This window comes from Epinephelus moara, chromosome 12 (assembly GCF_006386435.1).
Source record: "Epinephelus moara isolate mb chromosome 12, YSFRI_EMoa_1.0, whole genome shotgun sequence".
In the NCBI taxonomy this organism is placed as follows: domain Eukaryota; kingdom Metazoa; phylum Chordata; class Actinopteri; order Perciformes; family Serranidae; genus Epinephelus; species Epinephelus moara.
This window is the reverse complement of record NC_065517.1, coordinates 21,069,798-21,090,350: the sequence shown is the minus strand read 5'-3', so window position 1 is coordinate 21,090,350 and position 20,553 is coordinate 21,069,798. Positions and strand designations below refer to the sequence as shown.

Genomic DNA, 20,553 nt, shown 5'->3' with positions numbered 1-20,553 from the left:
TAACCCACACTGACATGGGGAGAACATGCAAACTCCAGACAGAAGGGCTCTCTCCTGGGATTTTAACACATTCATTTACTGCTGGGTCACTCAGTTTATAACATATAATTCCTCTTTTATTTATGAATTATATTTTGTATTATTAATCTGAAACTGCAAAGTAACCAGTAACAAAGGTGTTTAAATACATATAGTGGAATAAAAAGTATAATATTTTCCCTCAGAACTGTAGTGGAGTATACGTATAAAATAGCATAAAATAGAAATACTCAAGTAAAGTAAAAGTATCTCAAAATTGTACTTAAGTACAGTATCTGAGTAAATGTACTTCCACCACTGACTACTTTATTTTTATATTTGGTAGAAGTTTTAAGACACCTAAAACAATTAGTATTGTCTGATAGAGCCATACTTTTGTACTATAATATAATAGCCTATTATAAATTGACACAAAAAACTAAGAACTTATATCAGTCTTGAAATATGACTTTAATAATAGGATATTAGGAATATTATATTATTATTATTTCTCGTTAAATCCAATCCATTTTCAAATACTGGAATTCCTGTAACTCTTAATGACTTCAGTGAACATTATGCTGTGAAACCAAAACCAAACCAAAACAATCATTTCCTATAAATCCCACAAAAAGTCTCTTCCAGTCAGTCAGGTGATCTGCATGTTCATATCACGATTTAATTACCACAAGAAATATGAAATATGTAAGGCTGGCTTACCTTTACAGATGTAGGGACTCACAGCCAGGATTATGAGGACCAGAAAGGTATACATTTCTTTCGTCCCATTACCTTCTGGTGACACAAAAAGAGAAGTCGACTTTTAAAATAGATTTGGAGCTGCGAGATTTTCCGTTGCGCAATTTAAAATCCACAAAGTAAAAGTAGTCATGGCTCATTTATTGTGTGTGATAGCACCGACTGTATAGTCTACACTGCAGCGCATTTTCCTTGTAACCCAGTACTTTAGCCATCATGTAACAGGAACTGAGGCAGAGTCTGAAATAAACGGGAGGTATTACCCAACTGCAAGCATCGCGCGCTAAGAGGAAGTGAAGTAACTTTTTCACAGCCTCTCGCACTTTGATATTTTCTGTCTGTTATAATCCCGGAGCAACGTAAGAGAAACGTGTTGAGACAACAGTCCTGGTACTCTCTAAATACTCTGCTGTGAGTCAGGGATGAATCACATCAAACTGACAACAACAAACCTAAGTGCCTGCGCGTATTTGGCTGCACCATACCCAGAGTCACCCTGAGGAGTCACAGAGGAGCAGCCTGTAAACACATACCCAGGAATATGAGATAGACACAGGCCTGAAGGGAAATTACATTAACCAAAACAACAGGCTGCTATGATATCTGATACCCCCCAAGAGTTTATACACAGTAGAGATGCACCACTTAGCGACTCTATTAGATTAGTCTGCAGCAGTTCTGGTAATAACTCTAATATTGTGCTTTCAGAAGTTTACATGAACTGACTCATAATTGAAGCATGAAATGCAATGCATGGCATGCAGAGCAGATACAAAGAGGAAGCGAGTATGAGCTAATTCATGCCACACGCTCACATGCCAAGGTCCCCTCCACCATAGAGTCACCATGGGTTATAAGAAGAAGTGACAGAGGAGTATAAGCAGCGGTGTAGGGGAGACCGGGGGCAGTTGTAACATCTGAAATTGCACCAAAACGAAGCAAGACAGAACTAGGGATGTAACGATTACCGATATTACGGTAAATCTCGGTTAATTTTTACACAGTAAGAATTACCATTTACGTTTAAATTAATTGCATTATCACGGTGGATTATCAGGACATGTAATAACAGCCTCATTCAAGTCTTGCGATGTAGGCGCTGCGTGAATGCGTAGCATGTGTAAACACAACGAATGAAAACATGGTGGAAGGTGGTGACAGCGGCACGCAGGACATTTCCCCCCAACTAAATGCACAGAGTCTGAGGTCTGGGCGTACTTTGGGTTTCTGAAGAATGCCGAGGGACAGCTGGTGGAGGACAACTATCCTGTGTGCAGAACATGCAGAAAGAACGTTGCTGCAAAGGGTAGCAACACTACAAATCTGCTGCTCATCTCCGTGACCATCATCCACAGCTTTACAGCCAATGCAAGTTATGCTATGCAAACATCAGTTATTGTGTGAGGGACTTCGGTTTTACTGAGATTGTCATAATGTGTAACTCTCGACATATACGGGACATTTGAGCCATATCTGTCCTCCTAAACGGCGACTAGGTTTTCCGTTTTTGTTTAAGACAGTTAGGAGCTAACGTTAATACAAGCTGAGTAGCTAATAGCCGTATTAGCAGCTATGTTGCTAAGTGTTTCAAAACGAAACGGAGCTGTAAACACTGAGCGGAGCCGACAGAATATAAACCGACGTAACATAACGCTAATTGAGATCAACTATGATTGAATCACTGTGATTATGGTTATTGTATGGCGAGCTAGAATCGATACAGAGACCAGTTATGCTTTCTCGACATAAGCTCAAGGAAACAACATAAAACGCTGCCGTGTTAACCTTTGACCGAGAGCCTTAATGGGGGCTCTCGGTTTTATAAAGTTAATTAAATTCACTGCTCATAGTCTTGACCTAACACACACACACACAGGAGAACATACACTCCTTTTCTCATACAGGTAATCCTCTGACTCACATGCACACTTCTAATGTGTGAATTATTCTGTGTAATGATGACCATTGCCCTTAGGTTTTTTTTGGTTTCTCCTGCACATTTGTGATATCTATTCTATATATTGTATGTTTTTTGTTCTACTCTTGCATTGTTTTGTTTAATATATATTTTTCCTCTCGTGCTATATAAATTGTTTACATATTTTGCTGACTGTTAAGATGCACCAGACAAATAAGCTTTGTTCCTGTAATTTGTTTACATATTTTGTTCATTTAAAATAAATTTGCCAATCCCTTGCCCCTTTAATGTGAAAGTTTCATTTTAATATAAGATTTTGGCTGTCAACATTTTGGTATGATAAGGAAGTTACAAGATTTAATGAAGTTATTTCAATATATCTATTTTTTGGACATTTTACAGCGCTTGAAAAACTATCGCAATATTATCGTTTACCGTGATAATTTGGTCACTATAATCGAGATATCAAATTTTCCATATCGTTACATCCCTAGACAGAACCATGAAACTCCTTGTGCATGTGGTTTGTGATCAGCCAGGGCATATGAATGAATAAATGCATGAGTATTTTTATTTCGGTTACATACATCTGGAGAAATCTATATATTACATCATCATTTTACATTTTAAGGCTTTTAAAACTCAACAGAGAGCAACATATTTCACAAATCAGCACTGAAACTTGACTCCTAAAACTCAAACACATCTGTATTATATATTGGTACTCACTTTACATGTTTCATAAATAAACTGCCCTCTTAAATTATCATTTCCTTCTCTTAATTTCATTTTTTTTTAATACAGACAGGAAGGTTTTTGTTGCAAACTCAAAAAAGTCTGCAGAGAGGACGTGTGATTTCGATGGGAGGGCCACAAAAGTATCACAGCAGCAGCAGCAGCATACTTGTGGCTGGAAGATGACGCACAATTTAATACGCACAGTGAAAATACCAGCATACAGTGCAGTGGCTGAGCATGACCAGCATTCAACATCACTGAGTAATGACGTCAGGGTACAAGCAAATACACACAAATCAACACCAGTATTACCAGCAGCACTGCGTGAAGATGCATAAATAAACAGCAGCTTGGCCAAAGCATTGCGTAAAGGCACATAAATATGCACCAAAAACCACAGCAACAGCTTTGTTTAGGCCCTACACTGGCACAACCAGCTGACCACGGGCAAATAAATTCACACAATCTAGAGAAACACCACTGTAATACACAGCGATGCGCAGCAGACATGAGATAAACATGAATATAGTCTACTCACCCTACAGTCAGTGCTCCTCTGCTCCTTGTTGATGCTAATGAAGCAGGAGATGCCATCAAGTTCTCACATGTGGCAGCGGAGGCCCAAAAGTTAAGGCAGGCTTAAATGCCACCATGACACTTGGCATTGTCTCTAAGGTCTTATGGAGGGTGGTGAGAAATCTTTCCATAGCCCATTTCCCTGGTGCTAGCGGTGGTGGTGGTGAGTATTTAAGTTTCCACCTGCTTGAAAACATGCACTTTCCAATTTGTAGTTGCTGGGCAGGCAAAAACCTCAAATGGGTGGCCCCTGGTCTGACCCACCCTTAGCGTCGAGCCTGTCTATGATTATCCCTCTCTGCCTGCCACAGGACAAACTGATGACTCATACTTGTTGCTGTGTTTCTGGGAACCATTATATGATTGATTAGGCTTCACTGTGGGATTAAATGTTCAATGGACATAATGTTGTTTTAATTTTATCTTTACTCAATGGAATTTATTGTGGTCAGTGTTTTTACATGAAGGAATACTTTGCCCCCGCATGTGGGAGCAAATGTAACATTAGAGTTCTGGCATTTCAATCAGTATTGTGACTCTAACATAGATGCAGCTGGTTTTTAATCGGAATGCCCACAAAACGCCACGTCGTTTAACGCCAAGGAGAACAAAGCATATGCATATGTTGGGTGTGGTAATGGTGATTTCGGAGCTGTTTTCATCATACAATAAGGATCTAACACTTTATCTAAACAGCGTTATATTGTTAAGCCACTTGAACCCTCCAAGGGCCTGTAGTTCTTGAGGTTGCAAATCTCTACGTGATAACATCATAACACGGCATCAAAACACAGGCTAATGGCACTGAGTAACGTTATCACTGCTATACTGTCTTGAAATGGGCATGGAATGCACTAAGAGCCATTTCACAGTTGACGCAAAGGCACGTAGACTCGAACACATTGGGACGCATTGAGACGCACTGGCCGCCATGATGCGTGCTTGCGTCTCAAAATGTGTTGTCCATTTTTTTGATACGCGACACAGCAACGCGTGTAATACCATGCGTTGCCAGCGGGGGTGATAATACAAGCAACGTACTTGAAATGCACTCTAATAAAATAGCAGTACTAGCTAGCTACAGCAGTACTAGCTAGCCATACTAGCTAGCCGGAATGTACCGGTGACTCTGCTACCCCCTATTGCGCGAGCGATGTATTGCATTTCAAGTGTCGCCCGCATCACTTGCGTTCAATATGTTGACTATCCCTAGGTGCACAACCTAACGCATTGACGGATTGATGCTGACCAGAAGTCATTCATTCCAATGGAGGTGAAAATGACGGATAGTAACGGACTAGCGCGCAGCACGGCATCGGTTCTGTTGACCATCGGACCATGGAGCACTGGATTTTTCCTACTTGGGCGTTGACAACATGGGAGAAACGGAGCGTTACGGTGGGAAATAAATTGCAATCGCAGTTGTAAACAAACAATATCTCATTTATCTACGCAATAGAAAAATAAGCATAAGCTTTTTTTTCCACTATTAAAAGTGATTGTTGACCATAGGTTGATTTCTATGCAGTTGATAATTAATCTATATTTTCAAATTTTGCGCTCATTTCCATAGCCCATTTCGCACCTATATATCAGCTCTTCATTAATACACTACTCAACTCGTCTCAGTTCAGATGGTACAGTGACAGTCAACATGAGAGATCTCCGCAGGAAGATATTGCTAGCTCTTCTGCTAGATGACTTCGCTGACAGCTCTCGCCGACAGCACGCTAGCTAGCCGCCCGCATCTGGCCAGGGCCGTCAATGACTGAACCTCGCAGCGTTGTTCTGGGGGTGGGGAATTTGTTGGGGAAGCGCTCCGTTAAAACAGGAAAAATAGGTTGTGCACCCGGCATATGAAAGGAAGTGCGTTGCTCACGTTCCTTGCGTCGCTTGCTCGTGTTGCGTGCGTCGACTATGAAACGGCCCTAAAACATGCTAGTGTATTATGTCATAGTTTTAATAAATGTAGGTAACTAATATTATGGTGATTTTAGTTATTCATATCAATAATAAATGTCATAGTGTCTCTTATGTGAGTTTAAAAACTGTGCTTGGACTTGCCAGTTCTGCCCTCACCATGCCCCCTAACTGTGACCGGACATCAACTGTCTGCTTGTGAAAACATTTGATGATACAAGTTACCGACATAAAAAATTGTATCCAAACAGTTCAAGGTTTTTAAGCAACTAAATCGAAACCAAAAATTGTTACAGCTGCCCCGGTCTCCCCTATGGTTGGAGGAGAAACTTACTTCTATCCACTTTAAAGAAATTAGGATCTCCATCGGCTTATCTTCCTCCTGGGTTCACTCCCAGTCCTGGTTTACAGTCACCACTCCACCTGAGCAGGGTCTTCAAGCTAAGTAGGAATTAAAGGAGGATGGTCTGTATGGACTGAGTGAATTACTGTACAAATTAAAACTGAAAAATAACACCAGTATTTGAATGTGGTATTTTGAACAGCATTTTGTTCTTTAAACCCTTGAAGTTGTGAAGACCTCATTTTTTCTTCAAGTGTAATGTAGGCTCCATTATTAAGGTGGTGCACATGTTAAGAGGACGCCATTGTATTCTCCAGTATCCGTGTGTGAATATCTTTTGTCAGCACAGTTTTGCTCAGCCTGGATGCACCAGTTCTCATCACTCATGTGGGACCGCAGTCGTCCATAGTCCATAGGGACCTGGCTTGGGAACCCAGGGGTCATGGGTTCAAGTCCCCATACGGAACAAATATAGAGCATGGACTGGTAGCTGGAGAGGTGCCACTTAATCTCCTGGGCACTGCTAAGGTGGCCTTAAGCAAGGCACTGAACCCCCATCTACTCTGGGCGCCTGTCCAAGGGCAGCCCCCTCACTCTGACATCTCTCCAAAGTATGTATAGGGCCTGTTTGTGGATGTGTGTGTATTTCGGGCCTGTGTGTATATGACAACAGAGTGAAAAAAAATGAATTTCCCCTCTGGGATGAATAAAGGATATCTTCTTCTTCTTCTTTTTCTTCTTCTTCTTCTTCCTCTTCTAAGATTTGCTGGAGTCCCACAGCAGAGAGGGCGACTAATGATTCAAGAAGATAAAGGTTTGTGACAGGTGACTGCTCCACTGCAGTCTGTCAGCCCTGGATAGACAAAAGTTTTTTCTTTAAATCCTTGAAGTTGTGAAGAAGACCTTGTTTTTCTTCAAGTGTATACACTCTTTTTTAAGGTGGTGTACGTGTCAAGAAGAAATAAACTTTACAATCCTCAGTATTCTGACCGCTTGCTTTTTTATTACTAGCATTTACTCGTACCTTTACTTTAAACACTTAATTACATTCAAAGTGATAAAATTACTTTTGATATTTAAGTACAGCAAATATCAGAAACTTTAAGACTTTTACTCAAGTATTGTTCAAATAGGTGACTTTTACTTCTAGCTCTCAGGTACTTCATCCACCTCTGTCATTCAGCAATCAATATGCCATATCTCAGGGGGTAGTTTAAAGGACACACAAAAATAAATATTCTCCCTATCAGCCACTGTCCTTCACCTCCAGTGGATCGAGTTAAAAAATAGTGTGACACTGACTTAAAACTTGAATTCAACATGAAAATTACCTGGACTTTGGAAGGGGTTTGTGTCTCTATAGCTCCACCTAGTGGTGAATATAAAGGAATGAAACAGACCAACTATTTAGAAAACAAAAATAATCATTCTAGTTTTCACTGAAAGTTCCACTGAAAAAAAGTAAGCCTGCTATTTGAATACCCAAATAGCCTGCACAATTAAAAATAAAAACAACTGTCTCCAGTAGCATAAAGTTTTGAAACAAGTGCAACACTACATGTATATCATGTAATATATTTCGGTTACGGAAATGCACAAAGAAAATAAAAAGATAGATAATACATAAGATAAATAATTGAATAAAAAATAAATACATTAATAATAAATAAAAAATAATTTAAAAAGAAATCCTTAAACATACCCCGGAAGTAGTTAGTAAGCCTCCGTAGCTAACGTTGGTAGCTTGATTAGCCTGTTAGCATTAGCTACATTGCGACCGTTGAACTTTTTAAACTTTTTCAGTCCACTTGTTTAATTAAAGTAATATGTTTGTTTTGTAAACATTTTAATTTATAAATATATAATATACACAGTCTGTATTGTAACGCTGCTGGTTAAGTTCAGAAATTAGGATGTAAGAAGTACTTCCGGTGTGTTTTGTAACACGGATACATAACACACCGTACCACCGGGAGAACTCGTACCTGCTGACCTGTCCCCGGTCCCCGCTTACATGTCCGCGGCGGTGATAGTAGCCGCTGTTGTCGGCGGTGGGGTACTGCTCCTCATGCGGCGTTTGTTCCCCCGGCAGAAAGCTGTGAAGCTGCTCCGGTATCCCGCCGACACTATGCGAGGAAAGACGGTCATCGTGACCGGGGCTAACTGCGGGATAGGGAAGGCCTTGGCCGGGGAGCTGCTGAAGCTCCATGCCCGGGTCATCATGGCCTGTCGGGACCGGCGGAGCGCCGAGGAGGCGGCGAAGGACATTCAGAGACAGGCGGGACCAGAGCAAGGGGAGGTGGTCATCAAACACCTGGACCTCGCTTCTCTTCGATCAGTCCGGACATTTTGTAAGGAGATCCGGGAGGTGAGTGAGATGTTAATGAGGATGTTAGCCACATAGTCTCCAGGTGAATGCACAGTTTGTTTACTGGATACTGAACAGTGGAGCTTTTTAAATGGCTGGTGTCTGGTTCATTCCAGCTTTTGTCATGTTCAACACAAAGGAGAGCATCACTAGTACTGTAGCTGTGAGGGGACTGTCCGTGGTGCTGAACCACAGTAAGGTTCAGACATCAGTTTGATCACCTATTAGATATTAAGGATGAAAAAATCTGACATTGTCCATCAGCTAACTCCTGCCAGAGGTCATGTTAAAAAGTCTGATACATAAACCTTATTTTATATGTAGTCAAGATGCACTCTCAGTCACTTAAAGGGATCATTCAGATTTTCTGAAGTGGGGGTTTTATGCATCGACAGTATATTACAAACAGTAGATGTCAGTCAGCAGGCTGGACACTGACACACATGGAAGCTAAGCAGTCTACTACTGTGGAGGGGCAACCTAAAAAAAAGTCCCATCTAAACAAATCAATATCAGTTTAAGTGTACACTATATTGAAAGTATTTTCACTACTTTACCTTAATGTCAGACAGTGTTTTCCAATGGGAAAATGAAGCAGTTATATCGCTCTCCTCAAAGCCAGACTCCATTAAGAAAAAAGGTGATTTAACATCTCTGAACACAGGAGCTGCTGGTGTACCGCTGCCTCGATCAGCTAGTTTGTGTGTGTCATTGTGTGACTTTGGTGTTTAACAGGGTTACTTCAGATTCACCAAAGTCATACAATAACACAAACTAACTACCTAATCAAAGCAGTGGTAGACCAGCAACTCGTGTGTTCAGTGAGCTTACATTTGTGTTTTTCTCAATGGAGTCTGGTAGCCTTAACCAGAGCAAAGATGGAGAACTGAAGCCATTGAAATGGGCTGTCTGGTGGAAAGGTAAAGTAGTGAAAATACTCTCAGTACATCATACACTTAAACTGGTCCTGGATTTTTTTGGTGGTAATTTTTTTAGGTGGCTAAAAAACGTTTTGTTGCTGCCCCCCATCCACAGCAATACAAGGCTTAGCTTCCATGTTGGACTGACTTTGGATAAGCACCCCCATACAACCCCACTTCAAAAAATCCAAACTATTCTAAGCTAAGCCAGATATCTTTTGGAGGCTTTATTCTGTACAAATCGGACTTCACTCAGCTAGGGCTGTATCTAACAATGAGTCTCCCAATGATTCAGACACTCAGTCAATTTGGTGCATAAAACAGCAGAAATCAGTGTGTCCATCACAATTTCCTAATGACATGTTATGTTTTTTAATGTCTTTTATCTTTCCAAACAATATAAACTTTCCAAATATTGAATTCACTATATTGTAAGACAAAAAAGCAGTTATTTCTTACACTAGTAAACCTGGCACCATGAAATATTTGTATCCAACTCTTTGAGAAAGAAATATGTTACTATTATAGCGTATTCTTCCATGCTATACAACAGGGATACTCAACTTCCTTTTTGCAAAACAACAGGAAGCCAAGGGCCAGTTAATAAACTACATTAATCATATTGATCAGTAAAATAATTGCCTCACTGTTTTCAACCTTTCGACATTTGCTGTCCTCACTCATCTTTGCCAAGAGGTAAATCCAGTCGCAGCAACCCCGCACAGGTCAGGTGTACGCAGGGGCATTTTAAGGATTTGAGATCCTTCCAAGGGGTCCTTCCTGGCACTTTCTTTGATTAAAAAAAAGTTCTGTGTCGATGCTTTTTTGTACACCCTGGCACCTTATTTATATTTAGAGTACAACAAAATCCCAGTGTGAATTGATGCATTTTAATTTTGACTTAGAAAATGGTTGGCGGGCTACATAGCATCTGGCCCACGGGCTGAAAGTTTACTATCACATGTCACATACGCAGACACATACAGTCACTCTCAAATGTGTTGAACACCCTGTATTGTAGTACTTTTGGCTTACTCATTATAAACTATGTAAATACCTGGAGCTTAGAAAATAATGCGACACAGGAAATCATTTAAATGACTGTTTAGTTTTTGTGGTTCTTTATTTAAATGAGACTATTTAACTTGTCTCACAGATGAAGTCATTTCTTTGTTAATGTTTAAAAGGAAATAATTAGTGCTTTAATAAAGGCAGGTAGTCTACATGGTGAAGGTCTGTCAGCTGAGCCTGGATATGATCAAAACACAGTGTTAGCATGAGCATCACTTATTAGATAAATGTAGAATTTATTGTCGGCTACAGTTGGCTAATTATAATGCAAATCATTACTACTTATACTGATTTACAGCTTATTAAAGTAGCTTTATATTTAACAAAGAACCATAAAAAATCCTTTAAATTATACGTAGATATTTGAATCTTTGATGTGAGTTATTAAGTTGAAACTGTGGTGTCTTAAATCATTTAATTTCTCTGACCTTTTAGGAGGAATCAAAGATTGACGTGCTCGTCAACAACGCAGGCCTCTACCAGTGTCCCTACACAAAGACGGAGGATGGTTTTGAGATGCAGCTCGGTGTGAATCACCTGGGTCACTTCCTCCTCACTCACCTCCTGCTGGACCTCCTGAAGTCCTCCGCTCCCAGCCGCATCGTCGTGGTTTCCTCCAAGCTTTACAAGTACGGCCAAATCAACTTTGACGACCTGAATAGTGAAAATAAGTATGATAAAGCTTTCTGCTACAGTCAGAGCAAATTGGCCAACCTGCTGTTCACACTCGAACTGGCTCGCCAGCTGGAGGGCACGGGGGTCACGGTCAACGCTCTCACCCCGGGCATCGTGAGGACCAGGCTGGGCAGGCATGTTCAAATCCCTCTCCTGGCAAAGCCGCTGTTCTACCTCGCCTCGCTAGTCTTCTTCAAGAGCCCGCTGGAAGGGGCCCAGACTCCCCTCTATCTGGCCTGCTCCCCTGAGGTGGAGGGAGTGTCGGGGAAGTGTTTCGCTAACTGTGAGGAGGAGGAGCTGATGGCCAAAGCTACAGATGAACAGGCAGCCAAGAAACTGTGGGACATAAGCAGGAGGATGGTTGGGCTCGCTAACTGAGCAGAGTCCTGCTCTGTGGACGGGACTTAATGTGTTCTTGGACAAAATACTTAATCTCCAGCAGACCCACAGACGCTGTTCTGCAGGCCTGTGAAAAGACCAGTTGCCAGCTTGGAGATGTAATCAATAATTGAATGACATGTGCCAATAACGTGTTTAAATTTGTAAGCAAGAGTGTTAAGTGTGCACTGAAATGGTTTGAACTGAGAATGTACATAGCTTTGAATTAAAAAAGGTTGATGCATTGCTGTGTGATATGATCTCTCTTTTCATCTACCTGCTCCACAAAACCTTCTCCTGTCTGTTTGTCATGAACATGTGCTGGCTACATGTAAAATAAATAAATACAAAATGGCTACCTGTACACATGGCCAAGAATCTGTGTTCAGAAAAGGGGGTTTCTTGTTTACACGACATTTAAAGGTCCAGTGTGGAGGATTTAGTGACTTCTAGTGGTGAGGTTGCAGATTGCAACCAACTGAAACTTGTGTGTGCCCAGCATGTAGGAGAAGTACGGTGCTATGGTCCTATCTAGAGCCAGTGCTTGGTTTGTCTCTTCTGGGCTACTGTAGAAACATCATGGCGGACAATATGGAAAAGGACCCACTCCATATGTAGATATAAATGCCTCATTTTGAGGTAAAGAAAACACAAAGATTCCTAGTTTTAGGCGATTATAAATTAATAACATAGTTTGGAATATTATATTCCATGTCTGCCAATAGATGCCCCTAAATCCTACACACTGGACCTTGAAGAAGTCACCTTACAGAAAGCCATGAACCAGTTATTTAAAGGTTCATTTTGTAAGATTTAGGGGGGGAATTGCAGGTTGCAACCAGCTGAAACATCTCCCAGGTAGTGTTCATTGCGCAGGAGGTTTTTATCGGTTGCTGAATTACCCGCAGAGGTCTCTTCCTCTCCAAAACAAACGGATCAGGTGTCATCATTTATAAACAGTGTGTAGGATCCATGCTGAAAATGTACGTATGGACAAATGCCATAAATGGCGTGTGCCAAAATTTTTTTGACAATTTCTACAATCAGGCTTCGACCTCACCATCTGCATCGCCAATTTCCCGTCTCCAAAATGTTCGTAAGCATGGGTCAAAGTTAGTCTGTTTTTATACATCACAACTTTAGCGTGGGAAGTGGCGTACGCCTCTTTCAGGCCTTGTTTTGTGCGCGTGCAAAGTTTACAAATGAGACCCCAGGTGATGTAAAAACACTGAATAAAGCAGTTTCATGTTACAAATAAGTGTTGCTCCTAAGCTGTTCGGCATGTCAGAGACAGACGGCTCACTCACAACATGCTGTGGTGTGCTCACACTTTTTGCCTGATAACTTAATGTGTGCTCACCTTCTTCTCATCCAGACAATTTGGAGGTTTTTACTGAGAGGCGAATTATCCACAGAGGTCTCTTTCTCTCCAAAACAAACAGAGCAGATGATTTAAACCTGTAAAAACACTGAATGAAGCAGTTTCACATTAGAAATCACAGTTTTTCTAACACTGCTCGAAAACGCAAAAAAGGCGATGGCTTTATCTAAAGCCAGTGTTTGGTTTGTCTGCTCTGGGATGCTGTAGAAACATCGCGGTTTAACATGGCGATCTCCATATTTGACGACCCTCTCCTTATGTAGATATAGACGACTCATTCTAAGGTAACGAAAACAACAATCCTTATTTCAGGTGACTGTACACTAAAGAAAACATTATATTATATTCCATTCCTGTCAATATATCCCCCTAAATCCTACACACTGGACCTGTAAGTGTATGTAAACTAAATGAACATCCACATTAAGTTGTGACTGTTTGACTTCCTATACCTATACTTTTTCCATTGTCTCTCTTGGCCGCGCCAATATGTGTTTCCATTGTCAGTTTGGACGCAAAGCCGCACCGGAGATGGACCTTCTCAGGAGTAGGTCCAAAAGCCGGGCCGCCTACCCTTAAGCGGGCAGCAGTGACGGCCGGCCGACCGCAGCCAACCCCAGACGACCCCCCCATCTTCCCATAAACCAGTGTGTGTGTGGCGAGACTTTCCTCACCTCTGTCTGCAGAAGACCAGAGAGAAAAGTCTCTGTGTGTTCATCTCTCAGCAACTTTTGTAGCTTCTAACTGAACTAGAAATACACTTCAGGTCAGAGGGCACACATGACACACACACACATAACAGAAGATTTTACTGTCAAAAATACGACCTTCAAATAGTGAAACATTTCAGTGCAAACAGACGTGGAGATAATTAATAAAACTAACGTGACGTACTGAGCAGGCCTCAGTCTGGGTTTATTAATATAAAAACCTAGATAGTACCTTGCTCTCTTTCTTGTCTTCCTTTATGCCAGTAAGCTGACCAAGATACACACACACACACACACACACACACATACACACACACGATCAAACGTCTCCTCGTTGCATTCATCAAAGCCAAGCTGAGTTGTCACCTTTTCCTCCATTACGAGGTCACATTATTGCTTGTGCTTTGCAAATCCTGAGAAAAGCACATCCATTTTTAGCTATTGTACTTGAATGCTAAATTTGTGCATACTTTAGCATGTATTGTGCAGTGTGAAGAAAAGAGAGGAAGAGGTGGGAGGGCAGCTGTTAATCCAGTTTCCCTCTGTTGATGTGTTTGAAGTGTAAATGCTTGGTGCCGTGTCTGGAGGAGACTTAACAATAAGGTTGACAATGCAGATCAGTGAGACGCTGCTGCACGGCGGCTCCCCCCTGTGGATGGATTCAATCTCACATGTAAATCCACTGTCACCTCGACAAGAAGGAGAAAGAGGTAAAGCAATAAATACAATGTGAAATTCAGAAGCATAAGAATACACACAAGAACATTTCTGAAGTTGTTGCATATCCTATAAATGCTAATAGAGCGGTGGTTTGTTAAGAATGCTGAGTATAAAGGGTGGACTGTGCATTTTTATTATGAATTAATCTGCATTAATTGCAGTTTCCTCAAATTCCTCATGTTTTTGTTTGTTAATTTGTCTGAGCAAAGGTTGAAAATCCAAATTTATTTAGATTACTTTCACAGGAGATACAGAGAATACACAGAATTATTGCATTAGATAAGCTAGAATTTTTTTTTTTTTTTATATTCAAAAAATAGTTGCCAATTAATTTTCTGTCAATTGATTTATCAAATTATGTTTCAGCCCCGACTAAATACAAAAAAAACACTCACTGGGGCTGTGACTCATGGTTATTTTTTTGTCAAGTTGTATATCTATTCTTTTTTTGCGATTAATTGACTGATTGTTTAGTCTTCAATTTGTCAGATAATAGGCTGAGGTGATGTCTTGAAACATCTTGCTTAGTTTAACCAACAGTCCACAACTCAAAGATATTTAGTTTATAACGGAGAATAAGACCCAAAATCTCCCCTTTTGAGAAACTTCACAAAAGTGGAATTTATCACAGGGACATTTTTGCAAGCCACTCTTTTTTTCTGTCCACACAATTTATATTTCAAAGGGAACTACGTCCATTTTCAAAGTGTATACATTATTCATATGGTCTAAGACAGTCCAAAAATAAAAGTAAGCATGAACAACTCTCCCAAATCCAAAACTAGAGTGCCTTAAACTTACATTTGCAGTGCCATCAAGTATAAAGTCTGGAGCTGCTGCATAGACAGCAACAGATGACACTGAGAGCACCCAGGGGAGTGTTCCCTGTGTGTGGGTACATTCTGTACATGTACAAAATGTACATGCTAGCAGACAGTGACAGAGGCAGCTCTTTCGAGGTGAATAACTTTAGTCATGAGTCTGCTGCCTGATGTGCAGTTTAGGAAACACTATATGAAGTACTGTGGTGGAGACACCATCACAGATGGATGACATGTTACATGATTATTGAGCTTTGTGATGGGGACAACATGGTTTGGGCTTTTTGTTAGCCATGCTTGTGGTGTGGCTCCAGGGATGTCGGTTGGTCACTACATTACTTTGATCCAGACTGAGGACCTTAAAAACTATATGGATGGCGGGCCATGAAATTTGGTATGTACATAAACATTATACCAGCTAAACATCAGCTTGTTAGCATGCTGATGTTAGCATTTAGCTTATTTAAGAATTATCTGCCTATGATTCGAATTTCTTAACAGTCAAAGTGACGCCTCTACTACAAATGTGATGTAAAAGCCAAATCTTCAGAGGGTTCTCGTGCTAGCAGATGCCTGTAGAGCTGAAGTCAGCACAGGTTACCATGGATATGCGTCTCCAACCAGCAAGGGGGCTCTTAAAAAGTGGCGTGGTAATTACAGCTTAGTGCGTGCGAAAAGATACATGCCACTGTTTATGTACATAAAAGTATGCTGAACAATAGTACATACATTGGGTCTGCTCCAGACTTTATTGATGGCATCACAAGTTTGAGACTTTCTTCTCTGGTTTCTGGAGACATGTATAACTGCAGACACATTCAGTTTGTAGCGTACATGACACGCCCGGTCAAACCACTCCCACCACTGGTACAAGACAAATTCACCAACCTGACTGCTATCTGAACCCCGCTACAATGCTACACTGTAGTAATGAGATGTAACCCTTCTCATTACCCTTATCCTTACTACTTATCCTATTTTTTAACGTATTACTTCATAGCTAACGTTAGCTAATGGCTAATGCCCCGATCACACAGAAAGTGTTTTGCAGGTTGCAAAGCGCGGGCGCAACGCCCTGCTTTTTCTTTCAACTGAATGCCACTAGTGAAATGTTCAGGCAGAGGGTACTTGCTGTAGTTCTGGTTGAGGGTGAGAGGCTGTCAGCAAATAGGGTGGATCATGGGGAGTACCACCAGTTGGTCCAGGAGCTGATCCATGATGGCTGTTTCCAGGCATATTTTAGGATGACTCGGGAGCAGTTTGACAACCTGCTATCATCGGGTCGTATAGCTCTGGGTATACAGCAACTGCTTCCAACATTTTCTCCTCCATTGTTTACCAACTGCAAACTTGTTGTCGTGACCACCACAGAAGGCCCGCCTCTCAAATCATCCGACTGGACAATGGGAAAAAAGATACTGAAAAAAGAGATGACGTGGGACATATTTCCACTCGGAGTTAAAGTTTTCTCAACTCAATGAGTTTAGAGCCCTCAGCAAAAACGCCAGGCGCCTAGAGCGCAGAAACGCGAGGCTGGTCACAATGCAAACATCGCCAGCAAAATGCTTTGTTCTCGAAACAGTTACAAAAGGTGCCTCCAGCTGCTAAAACGTGTTTTGTGTGATCAGGGCCTGAGTTAGCATTAGCATAAGTAATGAGATGTAACCTTCCGATTACCCTCATCCTTATCTTAACCACCTCTCTTTTAATACTTCATAGCTAGCTAATCGCTAACTTAGCAATTTTGTTGTGACTTAAGCTTCTAGGCCAGTTAGTAAAGGGGGCTCATCATGGACCGATGTGTAGGTTAAGATGGGGGAGTCATGTAGCTAGAGGGCGGATCACGTAGCTGCTCCAGCTGCCGTTACACCTACTCGCGTTTCTGGCTTTGAGAGAGAGTAGCTCATGTTCACAAATTCTGACTGAACTTTCCTCAGCCATGGGAATAACATATTGGAATTCCAATATATATTGGAGCTCCCCTTTAATACCAGTACGACACTTGTAACATATGTCACGAGAGCGATTGCTGCCGTGTGTTGAGCATTAGCTGTTATTTTAGGTGTTTAATAGCACAAAACTCAGCATAGACAACATTTACTGGTAGTAGTTTCTTGATTGTGCAATATTCCTTTGGCTTTGATTCCTAGGACTCTGAACATCCTTCGAATCTTGATGACTTTGAGTTTTTGATATTAGTAAGAGGCTGTCTTTACAAACCTATTTTTAAATTCACAATAGTGATAAAGCCAGGCGTCATAATGACTTAGCACGTGGTTGCTGCATTGTGTGTTTGAATGATGAAGGGTTTCCTTCTCAGAACAATCACTCCACTTAGATCAGCAGACATGTAATTATCTTAAAACAACAAGCGGTCATAAGTATGCTTATATGTATAATTTGTGCTTTATTAGGCGAACAAAACAACCAAAATATATAAACATGCATCGTTGTCAAAGAAACAGGGTTACAGTGGCTTGATGGGGTGTGGGCATCCAAATCTGAGGTAGAATGGGGGCAGGAAAAGAACCTCTCTGTGGGATATAGAAGAGCGAAAATAAAAAATAATACTGACTGCTAAGAAAGATCTCAAAACGTTCCATCAATAACGATATAACACACCCACTGATACTGTCAAAGTCAATCAACAGAAGAAAGAACTAAATGCATGTTTCTCATTGTTCATTTAAGTGATTCATTTGTTTTTGTCGTCCAACATTCACATTTAATTCCTCACAAGGCCAACACTGCTTCAGTCCATTAAAAATAATGACTGAATCTATGTGCAGCTTAAACAGGCGTTAAAATACCTCTCTGAGGTTCCAATATAGGATTGGCAGTTTTTAATTTATATACAGGTTCCAGGTTTATCAATAGGATTTGCATTTTGTTTGATTGTTTCGGAACAATTCTTGCTTACAGCTACATACAAAATATATCACTTCATTTTTAGTTATAAGCATATATTTATACATTTTTAATTTAATACATACACATTCTTACAAATGTTACGGGCCGCTTGAGCTTCTCTTCTCTGATTCCCCCCACATACATCTGTTTTTACATGACTTAACTTGCTTAAGACGATTGTAGTGTAAACTGTTGCCGTCGACTGCCATACGATCAAAGCTTTTAAATAATCAGCGATAGTTACATGTTCGTGATTCTGAATTATTCGGCCCCTGGCTGCTATTCAGACCATTTTCTATCAAAATGATCGAGCTAACAGAAGGCGTAGCCGGACGCGCCAGCGCCTTGCGTCTAGCGACCTATCAAAGAGTAAACCTGATTGTAAAGTCCGTCAGTTCAGAAGTGTTCCGTAAAGCTGGGCCTTGGTCAGACTGTCCTTCCTGGAAAGTCCCAGGGAGCCGAATTTTTGGTTGTACGGAGGAGGAGGGGGCGGGACTGGTGGTGGCGACTGGCTCACCTGTGCAGGCAGGCTGTGCATTTCCACTTGGTAGTGCTGCAGTTCTGCCGCCATCTCCAAGGACCTCTGGTTCAGAGACTCGGTGGAGCTGTTGGGGCTGGGGTCTACGTAATCCGTGCTCTGGCCGCCAGCTGCCACGTTACCCTCCCTGTCTTTGGAGCTCCCTGAGTGGTAGAGGCTGGGCTCTGACTCCTGGCTGTCCTCGGCTCGGTACAGGTGGGCTTGGCTGTGAGCCTGCCGCGGCCCTGGGCTGCATTCGGGGCTCGGGCTGGCGGCTACCCACACCGGGTCCATGACACCTACTTCATGATGATAATAGTCAGCACCCTCCTGGAAGCTGCTGTAGAGTGGGCCAAGTCGGATCTTGGCGGGCCGGACGGAGAAGTGCTGCTCGGAGAAGCTGTAAGGTGAGGCCCGGCCTGGGCTGCGGTAGGTGTGGGCACTTAAGTCCTCCACACTGAGTTGCCTCCATCGGCCAATCAGCTCCTCCTCCTCGGGAGCTAATGTGCTGCCCCGACGGCTGTCTCCGTAGGCAACACTTGGAGATGAAGAGGGAGGGAGCGGCTCATAGGGCTCGCTGAAACAGGAGGACATGGTACGGCTGTAGACGGGCGAGCTGCCGTTCTGGTGGTGGCTCAGCTCCGTCTGCTGGAAGGGATGAGCGTTGGCGAAGCCTCTTGGACTGTCTCTCTCCCAGGATGAGTCACTCTTTCTCTCATAGTCCCCTGCATCTCTCCACTCCATGTAGAGGGAATGGTGGTGCGGGGAGGAAGCTGCACTGCTGGGTGGGCCGTTGCCTTTGTCTTCAGACCCCCCTCCACTGAAGCTGGAGTACGAGCTGGAGCCTGCACCCAGCGTGGCGGGGAACTTAGCAAAGTGCTCCTGTGAGAAGCCGGCCCTCAACCCCACCGAGCCCTCCTCTGGGGTGCTGTCGGTGGAGTTTTGGGGCCCGTATAGCAGCTTCCTCTGACCGTGGAGGTCCATGCTGGGCCTCCGCTCGCGGTGCCGCTCATCAGGGCAGTACAGGGCCGTGTCGCTACTGTACAAGTCAGATTTGTAGGCGGCACGGAGCCCGAGCCGCTCTCCCGGTCCCAAGCTCTCCAAAATAAAAGCATGGTCCTGGGCTTGAGGGCTGGGGGAGCGGGAGGCCTGGCTGCTGCTGCACGCTTCGTCCGGCTTCTCAAGCACCTTGCCGATGAGAGAGGCCGGGACCGAGTCGGAGTAGGTGTGACAGAGAGGTGACTCCTCCATGTGCATGGTCAGTCGCTCCTGAAAATCAGCAGGCAGCTGGAATTGTCAGAGAAGAGAGAAGGGAAGGAAATACATGTGATGTAAGTGTTGCTGTTTCAACAGATGGAGCTGTGCTGTAGCATGAGCTCATTCCTGACGATTGTTTGAGGAGGGTTTTGCATACTACAACATTCACAGGCTTAGAAATTCTCACAGAATACCCTTAGAACATTACTCTGTTCAATGTGAATAGTTTCTTGAACACTCCGTTGCACTACAACCCTCCTGGAATATCTCTGTCACTATAATCCAAAGGTCTACCAGGCTGTCAACATTAAAGGTGCCTTCACACTGTGCGACAATAATGTATGTTTGATGCAGAAAAATTGGTCCACGCTTTTGTTACCTCTAGGCTGGATTACTGTAACTCTCTATTATCAGGTAGCACTAGTAAGTCCTTAAAAACTCTCCAGCTAATTCAGAATGCAGCAGCACGTGTACTAACAGGAACTAAGAAACGAGATCATATTTCTCCTGTTTTAGCTTCGCTGCACTGGCTCCCTGTAAAATCCAGAATTGA

At 42.3% G+C, this 20,553-nt stretch overlaps 3 protein-coding genes across 5 annotated transcripts in view; 1 reads left to right on the top strand and 2 right to left on the bottom strand.

The window, feature by feature from the left end:
• Positions 1-8,027, bottom strand: part of LOC126398804 (interleukin-31 receptor subunit alpha-like) — a 33,566-nt gene extending 25,539 nt beyond the window's left edge. The window contains exons 1-4 of one of the 2 annotated variants that reach the window (XM_050058407.1): positions 7,975-8,027; positions 7,604-7,641; positions 6,264-7,125; positions 739-813 (exon numbers count right to left, since the gene is read on the bottom strand). In XM_050058407.1, coding sequence (XP_049914364.1) covers positions 739-793 — 55 coding nt within the window. In that variant the 5' untranslated portion in view covers positions 794-813; positions 6,264-7,125; positions 7,604-7,641; positions 7,975-8,027. Of the gene's footprint in view, positions 1-738; positions 814-3,971; positions 4,021-6,263; positions 7,126-7,603; positions 7,642-7,974 lie in introns of those variants that run through there. The other variant, XM_050058408.1, reaches the window with a different exon arrangement.
• A 169-nt stretch (positions 8,028-8,196) lies between these two features.
• rdh14b (retinol dehydrogenase 14b) lies at positions 8,197-11,928 on the top strand. Its single transcript, XM_050058409.1, has 2 exons — positions 8,197-8,640; positions 11,067-11,928. Exons 1-2 carry the CDS (start codon positions 8,287-8,289, stop codon positions 11,682-11,684), a joined length of 972 nt encoding a protein of 323 aa, XP_049914366.1. The 5' UTR covers positions 8,197-8,286; the 3' UTR covers positions 11,685-11,928.
• Positions 11,929-17,743: 5,815 nt separating this feature from the next.
• Positions 17,744-20,553, bottom strand: part of si:dkey-174m14.3 (uncharacterized protein LOC563117 homolog) — a 57,753-nt gene continuing 54,943 nt past the window's right edge. For both annotated transcript variants that reach the window (XM_050058319.1, XM_050058318.1), the window contains one exon: positions 17,744-20,030. In XM_050058319.1, the coding sequence (XP_049914276.1) occupies positions 18,618-20,030 (1,413 nt within the window). In that variant the 3' untranslated portion in view covers positions 17,744-18,617. The remainder of the gene's footprint in view (positions 20,031-20,553) is intronic.